The 12,257-nt window shown below is 57.9% G+C and overlaps 5 protein-coding genes across 5 annotated transcripts in view; 4 read left to right on the top strand and 1 right to left on the bottom strand.

Moving 5' to 3' along the window:
- Positions 1-210: 210 nt before the first annotated feature.
- Positions 211-1,324, top strand: CHGG_08046 (uncharacterized protein; the record flags this gene model as incomplete). Its single annotated transcript, XM_001225701.1, has 2 exons — positions 211-724; positions 783-1,324. 2 exons carry the CDS (start codon positions 211-213, stop codon positions 1,322-1,324), a joined length of 1,056 nt encoding a protein of 351 aa, XP_001225702.1.
- A 1,197-nt stretch (positions 1,325-2,521) lies between these two features.
- On the top strand, positions 2,522-5,498 carry CHGG_08045 (uncharacterized protein; the record flags this gene model as incomplete). Its single annotated transcript, XM_001225700.1, has 4 exons — positions 2,522-3,284; positions 3,367-3,654; positions 3,728-4,829; positions 5,087-5,498. The coding sequence occupies 4 exons, from the start codon at positions 2,522-2,524 to the stop codon at positions 5,496-5,498; spliced, it is 2,565 nt and encodes an 854-aa protein (XP_001225701.1).
- Positions 5,499-6,687: 1,189 nt separating this feature from the next.
- On the top strand, positions 6,688-7,588 carry CHGG_08044 (uncharacterized protein; the record flags this gene model as incomplete). Its single annotated transcript, XM_001225699.1, has 2 exons — positions 6,688-6,816; positions 6,941-7,588. 2 exons carry the CDS (start codon positions 6,688-6,690, stop codon positions 7,586-7,588), a joined length of 777 nt encoding a protein of 258 aa, XP_001225700.1.
- A 437-nt stretch (positions 7,589-8,025) lies between these two features.
- CHGG_08043 (uncharacterized protein) lies at positions 8,026-10,369 on the bottom strand (the record flags this gene model as incomplete). The annotated part of the gene is made up of 3 exons (XM_001225698.1): positions 8,026-8,505; positions 8,561-9,984; positions 10,036-10,369. 3 exons carry the CDS (start codon positions 10,367-10,369, stop codon positions 8,026-8,028), a joined length of 2,238 nt encoding a protein of 745 aa, XP_001225699.1.
- Positions 10,370-11,877: 1,508 nt separating this feature from the next.
- Positions 11,878-12,257, top strand: part of CHGG_08042 (uncharacterized protein) — a gene marked incomplete at both ends in the record, with an annotated part of 1,214 nt that continues 834 nt past the window's right edge. The window contains 2 exons of the mRNA XM_001225697.1: positions 11,878-11,950; positions 12,069-12,188. Of these exons, the coding sequence (XP_001225698.1) occupies positions 11,878-11,950; positions 12,069-12,188 (193 nt within the window). The remainder of the gene's footprint in view (positions 11,951-12,068; positions 12,189-12,257) is intronic.

Here is a 12,257-nt window from a genome sequence, read left to right as displayed (position 1 = left end):
GCGACTGATATTTTGGATTCTTGAGATGAGGACGCTCACACGTATTGGGAACGAGTAGTCCAGTCTGTTCCACTGAAAGTTGCCATCTTCGGATCAGAACGAGATTAATCGAAGTCGGGAATCCCTAGTTCTCCTCGAACAGCCGATCCCCCCCTCTGGAGCAGGCTCCCTTCTCGACCTAATACCACCTCGACATCCGAGTCCGACACCATGCCCGACGCCTCCGCTTCCGGGGCCTCGGCGGCCCAAAGCGACGCGGCGCGCAACCGGCGCGAGCACAATCAGGGCAACCAGGAGCGCAAGTACACAGTCGAGCAGAAGGCGGCGGTGCTGCGCATCCGGCGATGCCAGCCGACGGCCTTCTACGAGATCCTGGAACTGCAAAAGTCATGCAGCGACGGCGAGGTCAAGAAAGCGTACCGCAAGCTGTCGCTGCTGACGCACCCGGACAAGAACGGCCACGAGCACGCCGATGAGGCCTTCAAGATGGTGGCGCGCGCGTTCAGCGTGCTGGGCGACAAGGAGAAGAGGGACAAGTTTGACCGCTTCGGCACCGACCCCGACAGCCGCTTCGCCAACGCCCAAGCGCAGGCCCAGCAGAATCCGTTTGCTGGGTTCGCGCGGAGAGGCGGTGGCGGCGGGGGGTTTGGGGAGGAAGAGATCAGTCCTGAGGAGATGTTTGCGCGGTTCTTTGGGGGAGGTGGGTTTGGAGGGCCTTTCGGAGGTGAGTGAATTTCTCCAAAATGCCCCTGTTGGTGAAGGACCAAGTTAACAGTCTTTAGGCTTTGATGGCGGGCCACAGTTCGTCTTTAATTTCGGAGGAGGGCCAGGCGTTCGGGTGCATCAGTTCGGCGGCGCGCGGCCACGGGCAAGGCCTCGCAACCCAGGGCAAGAAGAGCCGGCGAGCATATGGACTACTATTTTCGGGCTGTTGCCCATTCTTCTCCTCGTCGTCTGGCCCATCCTCTCGTCCATATTTTCGGGTATTTCGTCCTCGACACCGGCAACGCCCAGCATGGTCTTCGACGAACCGCACCCGCCGCTGTACACGATGGAGCGTACCATGCCCCATTTCAAGGTCAGATACTACCTTAACCCGGTCGACGTCCACTCCTACACCCCTGCCAAGCTAGCGTCGCTCGACAAGAGGGCCGAGGTTGTGCTCGTGCAGCAATTGCGCATCAAGTGCGAGAACGAGGTGTCGCATAAACAGCAATTGCGCAACGCGGCACAGGGCTGGTTCTTCCAGGACCCGGATAAGATGGAAGTCGCGAAAGCATTTGACATGCCGGCGTGTAACAGGTTGAACTCGTTGGGAGTATAGCACGAAGGGAGCTGGAGGGGTTAATGTTTGTAGTGGGAGCGTTGTGAATGCGGCATAGATCTTTGTGTTATATAAATATGTTGTTTCTGATACGGGAGCCTGCTGGCGTTGGAGGTTCTTTGCATCTGCAGCCCACGAGACCTCTCTTGAATTGACATACATTTTCAAGGCCACATGCGAAGCTAGGAACCGTGACATCCCTACCTGTATGTACAATTGTTTCGGCATCAACTTTTCAGACCAGGTGTGACATGTACAATGGCACAATGGCACAATGGATAGATTCAAGGGCAACGGGAGTACAAAGTAATAATAATAATGACTTGAAGATGTAGTTACTGTGATGGGAAACGATGTGCACCGCGTAATGCAAGAAGTTTCAGCTCCCGTTTTTCGGTCAAGTGTGAGACGCGCAATCATAGACATCTCTGTTCGAAGTCACCGCAGGGGCTTGGTGGCAACATCAACAGCCTGTTGGAGGGATGACGAGGCCTGGAAAGCTGAGAACCGTCCGATTGGACTGGCCCCTGCCGCCTCCACAAACCACTTGCCCTTTCAAGCCACCCCTGTCACCAGCTGCGAGGAAATTAGTGGGACAGGGTCGTGATCATGACGGTTGGGGTGCTGCGGGAGCTCGGTGCTCGCCAACAACCTCCAACCACCACGAGCTTCAGGAGCGAAGCTACAATTGTCCGCGTAAACTTCGAGAAACTCTTGGATAACCAGGGGTTTGGGGATGCCACTGTACGCACTACATCCCACCCTTCCTGAACCAAGCTTTTATTCAACCTGCCTAACATACAACGCCATTCAGTAGCCGGTTGACATTCCTTTCGATTTAATTCAACCCCTCCAAAGTCGCATTACGCCACCACGGCGAGGCATCCCGGCCTTCGCAAAGGATGCAACTGTGCACAGCGGCTCCCCCCTGATTACAATAGCGACTTGGGCCTTTTTTTCTCCTTTGGAGAGAACCTATACAGTCGAATCAATCCTCTACCATTACCGCTTGCCCATCCTTGGTGCAATCCACCGATCGTTTTGACCTACCAGAGCCTAGCGGAGCTGCCTCCCCCCAGACCTAGGTTCAACCACCCAAAAACACTTGACACCCCCGGCGGCGTTTTCTTTCTTCTTTGAGACTGGGCCGACCCAATCTTACCCTTTCAACTCTGGCACTAAGTTTGTGTCTACGCAATGGTAACCCGAAAACCGCTCCCAGAATCGGCAGCGCTTGACCCGGCTGTGCCGCGCGATGCGTTGTCCCCGCGCCATGGCGAAGATGAGGCGATATGGAGGGACGGTACGCAGCAACAACAGCAGCCTCGACAAATGACGAACTTCACGCCAGCCGATTTGCCGAGGTCTTTGCAGCCGGGTCCCACCGACAGCGTTTCCGAGTTGGGCGAGGAGGATAACATCTGGGCGGAGAGGGTTCCCGCGTTTAACACGGGTGACATGAACCAAGTACCGGCGGCACTAAGGCCAGGTGGCAGCCATGGTGTGGAAGCAGACCTGGGGCCTGGGGGAAGTTCCAAGCCAGAAACGAATCCATTTAAGAGAAAGATGTCGCTCAGTGCGTCTGGGGCCGGCCAGAGCAAGCCAGGAGCACCGTCAAATATTCCGCCCGTGCCGTCTGTCCCAGTCGTGGACTTTTCGCAGCTCGGCGTGAACGAGTCAAGACCAAATCCTTGGCAATCACCCGTGGACGAGGCTAGCGGCATCACCCCGCCAGCCCCGAGGCTACTGGAGCAAGACTACGATGGGAACAACGCGTGGGCATCAGCTCGGCCGTCCCGCCAACCTACGCCTGGGCTGGGGTCAGAATCTCCGGCGCTCGTGTCTCTGCCCTCTGAGGAGGGCCAAAGTATATGGGGAGACGAACCTAAACGGGAGGGTCAAGGCGCATGGGGGGAGGAGCTCAAAGGCCAGACCCTCTCGGCACCGCCTGCAGCTACAGGTTTCGACGACATCGCAAAACCACCCCCAGTACCGAGCAAGGGTTCCACAGGGGGCTGATGACTGGAACCTGATTGATATAGAGCCAAATCCGGAACCACTCTCGAGGCAAAGCACGTGGGAAAATTTCAAGGATGAAGATCCCGTCGGTCAAACGACTCACGCGACGGTTCCCACGACGGCTCCCGCAACGACTCCCCCAATAGCTACCAAGGCAGACCCCGAAGTCCCCCCTGCGGCGGTCCCCCAAGGCGGCCCCCCTGGAAGAATCAGCTGCCGAGGTAGCTCCCACCGCCGCACCCAAATCCGTACGGCCGAGCTGCCGCCCGTGCAACCCTCTCGGCCTGTCGACAAGTCGGAAGACGTACCAGGTCAAGAACATCTCCTGGGCACGATGCGAACGGCTGCCAAAAATTCCCAGGACGTCGCCGGATCCTCGTCCAGAACGCCAACGGGCCGTGCCCGCTAAGTTGCCCTGGGTCAACGCCCTTACCCTGACGACCCCGGCAGAAAAGACGAACACGGCGCTCGTTGAGACGCTGAGATCGCGTGAGCAAGTAAGCCTCGGTTTGCTTCTGGACGCCGTGTTTGACGAGCTTATGTCGGAAAGACGCGCACAGCTTGACGTTGCCCTCCCGGACGTGACAGAGCTGTACGACTTTCTCAAGGGGCTTCACACCGGCATGAACGTCAACCCGCGTTTTGTGCCAACTCCAGAAGTGGTGACGGCGTTCAAGCGGACCTCACTCACGCATCTTCATCCCACTGAACGCACCGATATGATTCCTGGCACGTTTGAGCATACCAGAGAGATGGTTCTCTACTCGACCTTCTCTATCCCTCTCATCCATGGCTGGCTTCCGGCAAAGGATGACGCGGTATGCGAGGCGCTCTCACGGCAGGCGGCGTCATATGAAGATACGCAAAATCTGTTATTTCCGGAAGAGGAGCTGGACCAGAAACTGTGTGATCCCAACCAAGGCCTCACACCCGAGGAGCAGCAACTTTACCAAGACATTTTAACTATCAAGTCGTTCTTGAGCACATCAGCTACGCAACTTACCAAGGCCGGGCTTAATATCATCAAAACGGCCATGAAACCAGGGTCCATGGCAATCTTGTTCCGCAACGACCATTTTTCGACGCTTTATAGACACCCACAAAGCCTGGAATTGTTCACTCTCGTTACGGATGCCGGGTACGCTGGTCACGCCGAGGTGGTGTGGGAGTCCCTCGTCGACATTAATGGCGAGAGCGCCGAGTTCTTCTCGGGCGATTTCCGTCTCGTTGGCGGTGCCACCGGTCGGCCTGGATTTTCGGAGGATGGTGGGCTCGAGAACTGGGCCGATGCCGTGTCCGACAATAACAACGACTGGACCACAGTACAACCCAGGCGCGGCCGCACGCAGACCGCGCAGCAAAGCGCTTCCGCCGAGCCGCCCCTCTCCCCTAACCACGAGCAAGAGGATCGCGACCTCCCCCTCGCTCTACAGCTTCAAGGAGAAGAAGACGAGGGAGCTCGCAATGAGCCAAGAACGCCGCCGTCGTGAGCAGCAGCTCTCAGAACAATTCATCCAGCGGGGACGGCGCGCCGGCGGTGCTGCTGGTGGTGAGCGCAGAGGTGAGCCCGATGGCAGACACCCGTCCCACTCCCACTGCGTCGCTCACGCCATCCACGGCCTCCTCTGGAACCGGCCGCCGGCCCATCCCAGCCCACGCCCGCCCCGCGTCGGCATCAACCACATCCCACTCCGTGAACGGACACATGAGCGGCCCCAACAGCACTAACAACGGCCGGCCCAGGCCGACAACACAAACAGTGCGCTCGCTGATCCCGCCGCGGAACGCTCCCGCCCCCACCGCATCCACCGGGCCAGCCAGGATGACAAACCGGCCTGCCGAAGACGGACTGGACGACGCACCTCCAAGCTACGAGCAGGCGGCGAAACAGCTTCCGTACGTCCCACCCCAGGGCCACCCCAGCCATCCCAGCAGCACGGGGACTGGGTCGGGGTCTCGGCCGGGGCAAGGCCAAGGGCAAGGGCAGGGAGGCGGACCCCGACCGCTGCAGCAGCGACAACAACAACAACAACAGCAGCAGGGGAGCCCGAGGCCGGGCGCGCCGCTCGGTGGGAGGAGTCCTGCTATGGGCATGGGCGCGGGGGGCATCATCGTGCCCCAGCACGGGAGGGGGAATGGGTATCCCGGGGGCTGATGGGCGGGGCGGGGCGCCGTATAGGAGGGGAGTGCCGCCGGCGCTGCAGGGTCAGTATCAGTACGCGGAGGGGAGCTCATCGTCGGATAAGTGTGTGGGTTATGTGAGGGGGGTGTATGTGGGTGTGAGGGGGTAGGGGGCTAGGATATGGGGAGGGGAAGGGGGGGGAGGGGGGGTGATGGTGTTTATGAGACATGGACCATGGGACATGAATTTGGGTTTTCCTTTCCTTTCCTTTCCGTTTTTTTTTTTTTTTTATTTTATCTACATTATACGGTATGGCCGGCGATGCGAGGGGGTTCCTCGGGCTTTGGGCGGTTATGGCCTGTGATTTTTGTTTATATGGCGCGGGTGTCATGCGTGAAGCGCGATCCGAAGTGACAGCGACATGGCTGATCAATTCTGGGAGGTTGGGATGGATAGAGTTGCACGCACACGATAGAGGCGATGCTTTTGTAAACTTCAGTGAGTGAGTGAGCATCTAGAGATGGTTTGCGAGTGGGTTTATTTGTTCGTTTCGGGACGGAATCGGAGTTTGAGTTAGTCGGATGGGGGCGTGCGTCCCCCTGTTGTTGGTTGTGCTACTTCGTACTCTCGTACGTGATCCGTATTGTGGCGTATTCAAGACCAATGTTTGAGATGGTGTTTGTTGCACCCAAAGTTCCAATGCAACAGTGCCAGCCATGTTCTGCCATGTCACAAAAGTCTAATTGAAGATAGCGGTTCCTATGATTGGCTAAACCTGACCGAGTGGAGATTTCGGCAGCTCATAATGCAACGGCGCGATGGCCGCACGAACCCTGACATCACTTCTGGTCGCTCCGATCGCAGCGTGCCATTTTGGAGCCAGTTTGGAACGGCAAGGTGTCAGTTCCGGCAGGAGCGTTGAATTTATGTCTCGGGGTGTTCCCTTTCTGGGCCTCCTTCCCCTCTCTCCCGACTTAACTACCAGCCCGGTCCGCGGTCGGTGAAATCCATCCGTCGAGTTCAAGCGGTCACCGTTTCAAGAGCTCCCCAACAAAACACCAACATCTGATCTCATCACCCTCGTGCCTTCACTCTATCTTTCACAACCCAAAAACAAGCAAGCAACAACTCCAAGTTGACTACCACCTCACAAGCCAACAAACCAACTTCCCACCACTCCAACCCCCCAACACACACACCGCCTCCACCACCACCACCCACCATGACCACCACCACCACCACAGGCCTCATCCCCAACTGGTACCCGCCCAACCGGCCCAACTACGACCTGATCCTCACCCTCTGGCAATTCTTCCCGCTGGCCGCCTCCCTCCAATGGGCTCATCCCCTGGTACGGCATGGGCAAGACCTCGGTGACCTCCCGCCTCAACCTGCCCGGCCGCCTGGGCTGGCTGACCATGGAAATCCCCGGGTTCCTCACGCTGCTGTACCACCTGCGCACGCTGCCCGCGCAGATCAATCCGGAAAGACTGGTGGAGGAGGGAGGGTTGCCGTGGCAGAATAAATTGCTGGGCGGGCTGTTTGTGACGCACTACCTGTACCGGGCGGTGGTGTTCCCGTTTCTGCAGCCGAGCATGTCGCCGCTGCATGTGATTATTTGGGCGTCGGGGGTGTTTTTCCAGGTGACGAATGGGCTGGCGATTGGGGGGTGGTTGGCGGGGTATGGCCCCGCGACGCAGGCGGAGTGGGCGGCGGCGACGGGGTCGTGGCAGTTTGTGGGCGGGGTGGGGGTGTTTTTTGCGGGGCTGGCGGCGAATTATTGGCATGATGATGCGTTGAGGGAGATTCGAAGGCGGGCGGCGAGGAGGGCGGCGAGTGGGAAGAAGGGGGATGGGAAGAGTGCTGCGGTGGACAAGGTGTATGAGATTCCGCAGGCGGGGCTGTTCAAGGTGATGCTGTACCCGCACTACTTTGTGGAGTGGGTCGAGTGGTTTGGGTTCTGGATGGCGGCTGGCTGGGGGTGCGTGCCGGCGAGGTGCTTCCTGTTCAACGAGATCGCGGCGATGCTGCCGCGGGCCGTGAGCGGGCGCAAGTGGTACGTGGAGAAGTTTGGGGAGGAGAAGATTCGCGGGCGGTGGGCGGTTATCCCGGGGGTTTGGTAGAGAGACCACGGCGGGTATGCGAAACATGAGTACCAAGAAGGGGAGGACTGAGTTTGAGACGTTATCTTCGTTAAAGTTGTTCTGGATGCTAGGTCGGTGATATCTATCGAAGCACAAGGCAAATTCTCTCGCAAATAATATACACTTGCTCTTTCGCTGCCGGACATAATCACTTTCCCCATCACGCTGACTCCCCAAGGCTAGTTAGTAGAGATGATGCCGTAGGGTGCTAACACTGTAAACAAAAAGGAATCTGCACCGTGACAGAGGTGTGCATACAGTACACACCCCGGAGCGGTGCGAAAAAAACACACAAAACGCCACCCATGCCGTTTAGACCCGTCCTATCGTCTCAATCTCGGCAGGTACTCTCGAGCCCTGTCGAGCTCAATTCCCCTACCATAAACCAAAACGCGCTATTCCCCGTTCCCATCCCTCTACTCCTCGTCGTTCCCAGGCCCCGGCATTTGCCGCGCGGGGGCTGGTGGCGGCGGCGGCGGCGGCGGACCCCCAGGTCCAGCACCGTCGCCATCTCCGCCGCCAGGCAGCGGAGGCATGGGCAGACCGGGCTCTATGGACTTCTTGGGCTTGGGCACGGCCATGGGGCCGGGGGGGATGGAGATGCGGTCGACAAGCTTCTCGCCGCGCAGCACCTTCTCGACCTCGCTACGGTCCAGCGTCTCGTACTCGACGAGGGCCTGGGCGAGCAGGTCGAGCTCCCTACGGCGGGAGACGAGCAGGGTGCGGGCGCGGGCGTACGACTCGTCGAGCACCTTCTTGACCTCGGACTCGACCATGGCGCGCGTCGCCGAGCTGAGTTGGTCGTACTTGCGCAGGTACTCGACGGGGCCGAGACGCTCCGACATGCCGAGCTGGGCCACCATCTGCCACGCCGTGCGGGTTGCCGAATCGAGATCCTACGTTCAGTCAGCAGGCATTGAGATTGAAGGGAGGGGGTGGTTAGAGACATACTGCGCTAACGCCGCTCGTCACATAATCGTTGCCGTAGACGATCTCCTCGGCAACCTTACCGCCCATGGCGCGGTCGATCATGCCCAGGTAATCTCGGACAGAGAAAGAGTACTTGTCCATCAACGGGAGAAAGGCGGTGTGGCCGAGGCTCAGACCGCGCGGGAGGACCGTAACATAGTAGAGCTCGCCTGCGGTGTCCTTGGAGTAGTAAGCGACCAGGGCGTGGCCGGCTTCGTGGTACGCCGTCATTTCCTTCTCCTTGGGCGTGATGACCATGCTTCGCTTCTCGGCGCCCATGATGACCTTGTCCTTGGCCCATTCGAAATGAGACTGCATAACCGCCTTGGCCTTCTCCTTGCTCGCGTGCACGGCTGCCTGGTTGACAATGTTCTCGAGTTCGGCGCCAGACAGACCGGAAGTGCGGGAGGCGATGGCCTCCATCTTGACATCGGGGCCCATCTTGATCTTCTTGGCGTGGTGCTTCAGGATGGCGATACGGCCGCGGACATCGGGCAGATCAACGGCAACGTGGCGGTCGAAGCGGCCGGGCCGAGTGAGTGCTTTGTCCAGAGATTCGGGAAAGTTTGTCGCGCCGAGGATGATCACACCACTGTTTTGAGCAAAGCCGTCCATCTCGGTGAGAAGTTGGTTCAGAGTTTGGCGAACATAAGTTGCGTCGCGCGAATTGCGTCGGCCACCGATGGCATCCAACTCGTCGATGAAGACAATCGAAGGAGACTTGGCCTTGGCGGTGTTGAAGAGTTCGCGAACACGCTTGGCGCCAACGCCGACGTAGATCTCGTCGAATTCGCTACCAGACATGTAGAAGAAGGGCACGCCAGCCTCACCAGCGACGGCACGAGCCAGCAGAGTCTTACCGGTACCCGGAGGGCCGACGAGCAAAACTCCTTTGGGCAGCTTGCCGCCGAGGTTGCTGAACTTCTCGGGGTTCCGCAGAAAGTCGACCAGTTCCTGGAGTTCGTCCTTGGCCTCATCGCAGCCGTGGACATCGGAGAAGCGGGCTTTTTGGCTTTCTGCCTTGGGGTCGATGCCGTCAACCTTGCTAGGACGCTTCAGACTAGTCATACCCTCAACAACCATAGTCACGAGCACCAAGCTGAGATAGGCGCAGAGACCGAACCAGAGAAGAAACTTGATCCACCGAAGAGCAGCAGTGCCGAAGGTTTCATCCACTATGACGTGTAGAGGGCCGTTCTTACCGCCGTTAGAACCTGCAGAGAAAGCCATGTTGCCGCCGGTACGGTGGGCTGCCACAGCCTGGCCGACCGCCTGGAGCCGGCTTGCGTTAAGACCGGCAGAATTAAGAGATGGGTCGCCGCTGATAGCCCCGCCAGTCGTGCCGTTCATCATGGCCAGCGCGGTTTGGTAGGCCTCGTCAGCCGCCTCGTTGGTCGCAAACCGTCCTAATCACGTCAGCAACCTGCACCAAACCGACAAGTCGAGTATTCGCCTACCAGATTGGTACCGTTCAATAACAATAGCCGGCATGTTAGCCTTGAGAAGGAGCTGGTAGAAAGAGTTTTGAGCCGTGGCGCTGTTCGGGTTCCGGTTGGCAGCACCCTCGCGGTTCGCAAGGAGATCGCGGGAGACGCCGCCGGTGCCGAAGCCCCGGTACTGAAGGTTCTGAGAGGGACGTTGAATCGTGGGCCAAGAGAACTGCTGCATACGGCTCGGACGGTGGGTGCTCATAAAGCGGAGGCCGGGGAGAGTGGTCAAGGGGCGAGCCATCAGGGCCGCGTAAGAGCGGCGCATGAGGGGATTCGCCATGGTGAGGGAGCGAGAAGGCATGTTGGAGATTTCCGAGAAGATATTGGTCGGGGACGCATTGGCAAGGCGGTGGTCGAGGAAGCGCGGTGACGAAACGGTGTCCCGCAGGATCTCGGGCAACTCGACCTTCGTCCGTGTCTCGCCGGCTCTCTGCACGGAAAACGAGCCCGCTTCCTTGGTATCCGCAGTGATCGCCTTCGATGGGAGTTGGTGTGTAGCTGAAGTATGGGAGGATCGGGGGTTCGAGGTTGGGGGGTTATAGGCGCCTCTCCAGGGAATCAGCAGCGGTGTTCGCAATCGACGGCCTACAGCTCCGAGGTCGCCGCTGCAATACTCTGCGGTAGGTTAGCCAAATAAAGTCTGGGGAGAGGGTATCGCCGCCGCCAGCTAGTATAGGGGATAAACTCACCGGCAACCCACTTGCGTGGAAAGCCATGTTGAACTACGGCTCTTGCCCGCGAAAATGTTCGGATGCGGGATGCAAGAGGCTGAAGCCAGATGATGCAAGGTCCAAGAATGTTGGGGGAAACAAGTGGATTGGCTCACCCGGTTTGCCCCACCAGTGCGAGGATAACAAGTGGGGGCCCTTGTGTCTTGGCACGCGTGCGAGTAGTGGCCAGGAAGAGAAGAAAACGACTTCGAAGGCTTCTCAAACCGATGCCAGAGAAGGGCGGATTTTCGGAGAGGGAAGAAAAGAAAGAAAAAAAAAGGAGGAAAAAAAAACAACTCTCAAAGAAAGGACACTGAAATCTAGCAGAAAGGAAAAATCTCTAAATGGAGTGAATAAATACCGCTTTGGTTTCATTCCCGTGGCAGTTCGGGTTCTAACACCTGCCGAAGTACATGTAGACACTTGTGGCCGCTGAATTCACGACATGATCTTGGCCCATTCTGATGCATATGCAGGCGGTTCATGGCGTGGACATGAATCTTTGAACAAAACAGAGTGGGTTCCGAATCAGGAGTTGAACAGGCAGCCTGTGTGCGGGGGTAGGAGAGGAAGAAGCGCTGTTCGAAAGATAGGAAATATGATTCACATGCAGATAGACGGAGTTCAGTGTTATTTACCTAACAAAGGGCTTTGTGATGGCTGGTGATACGTACGTCCCTGACCTCGGTATTCCTCTATGTGAGCAGGTAGATACCCAGGTAGGTACCTATTACACTTGTCCCTGACTCCCTGCTTATGAGCTACCTATGGCCCAAAGCGTTCCCCTTACCCGATTTCGGTACCTGGCACTAGTGTGTGCGGCAATACGTAATCCTGGGGTTTTACGTTGTTCCCACTTGACATGACGCGGCACCTCGAGCATACGGGACCGTCCCAACTTCGTACTGCTGATATGTTTAAGCCCCTGTTCCATGGCTAGGTCTGGCCCCGTAATATCGTGCGAGTCGAATGCCAAGTCCACTTAGGATCCGTTGGCCGTCGGAACCTCCTTATATGCAGCTGAATCCTTCGGATATAATAGGTACCAAATTACCGCAATGTCATTGTTGTCTCAACCATTCCCAGGCTTCATCCCAAAATGGCAACTCACACAAATGCGGATTTCCTCAACGACCCGCGCTTCAACCAAACCTTTGAGTATATCCCTCCTGGTAGCACGGCGGGGCCCTTCAAGATTAAATACGCCGACTATGGCTACCGCAACGAAGCCCACCCAGGAGCAAGAGCGCATCATGCTATTTTCTGGCCCCTTAATGGGGTCTCGGCTAGTGTTGTCAACCAAGGACGCTCTCGCCATCAAGCACAAGATCCGGATCATCAGCACCGACAGGCCCGGGATGGGAGGAACCGACGCCGTCGCTCCCAAAGACAGGTTGACCGTCTGGCGAGGTACTGTCCGCCCTCCCCAATGATTAAAACCAGCCAAACCACCACCCACCCCTATTAACACCCACCCGC

The sequence above is a fragment of the Chaetomium globosum genome, genomic scaffold, assembly GCF_000143365.1.
Source record: "Chaetomium globosum CBS 148.51 scaffold_5 genomic scaffold, whole genome shotgun sequence".
Lineage (NCBI taxonomy): Eukaryota > Fungi > Ascomycota > Sordariomycetes > Sordariales > Chaetomiaceae > Chaetomium > Chaetomium globosum.
The sequence above is the reverse complement of the archived record's forward strand: the minus strand, read 5'-3'. Positions and strand labels throughout refer to the sequence as shown.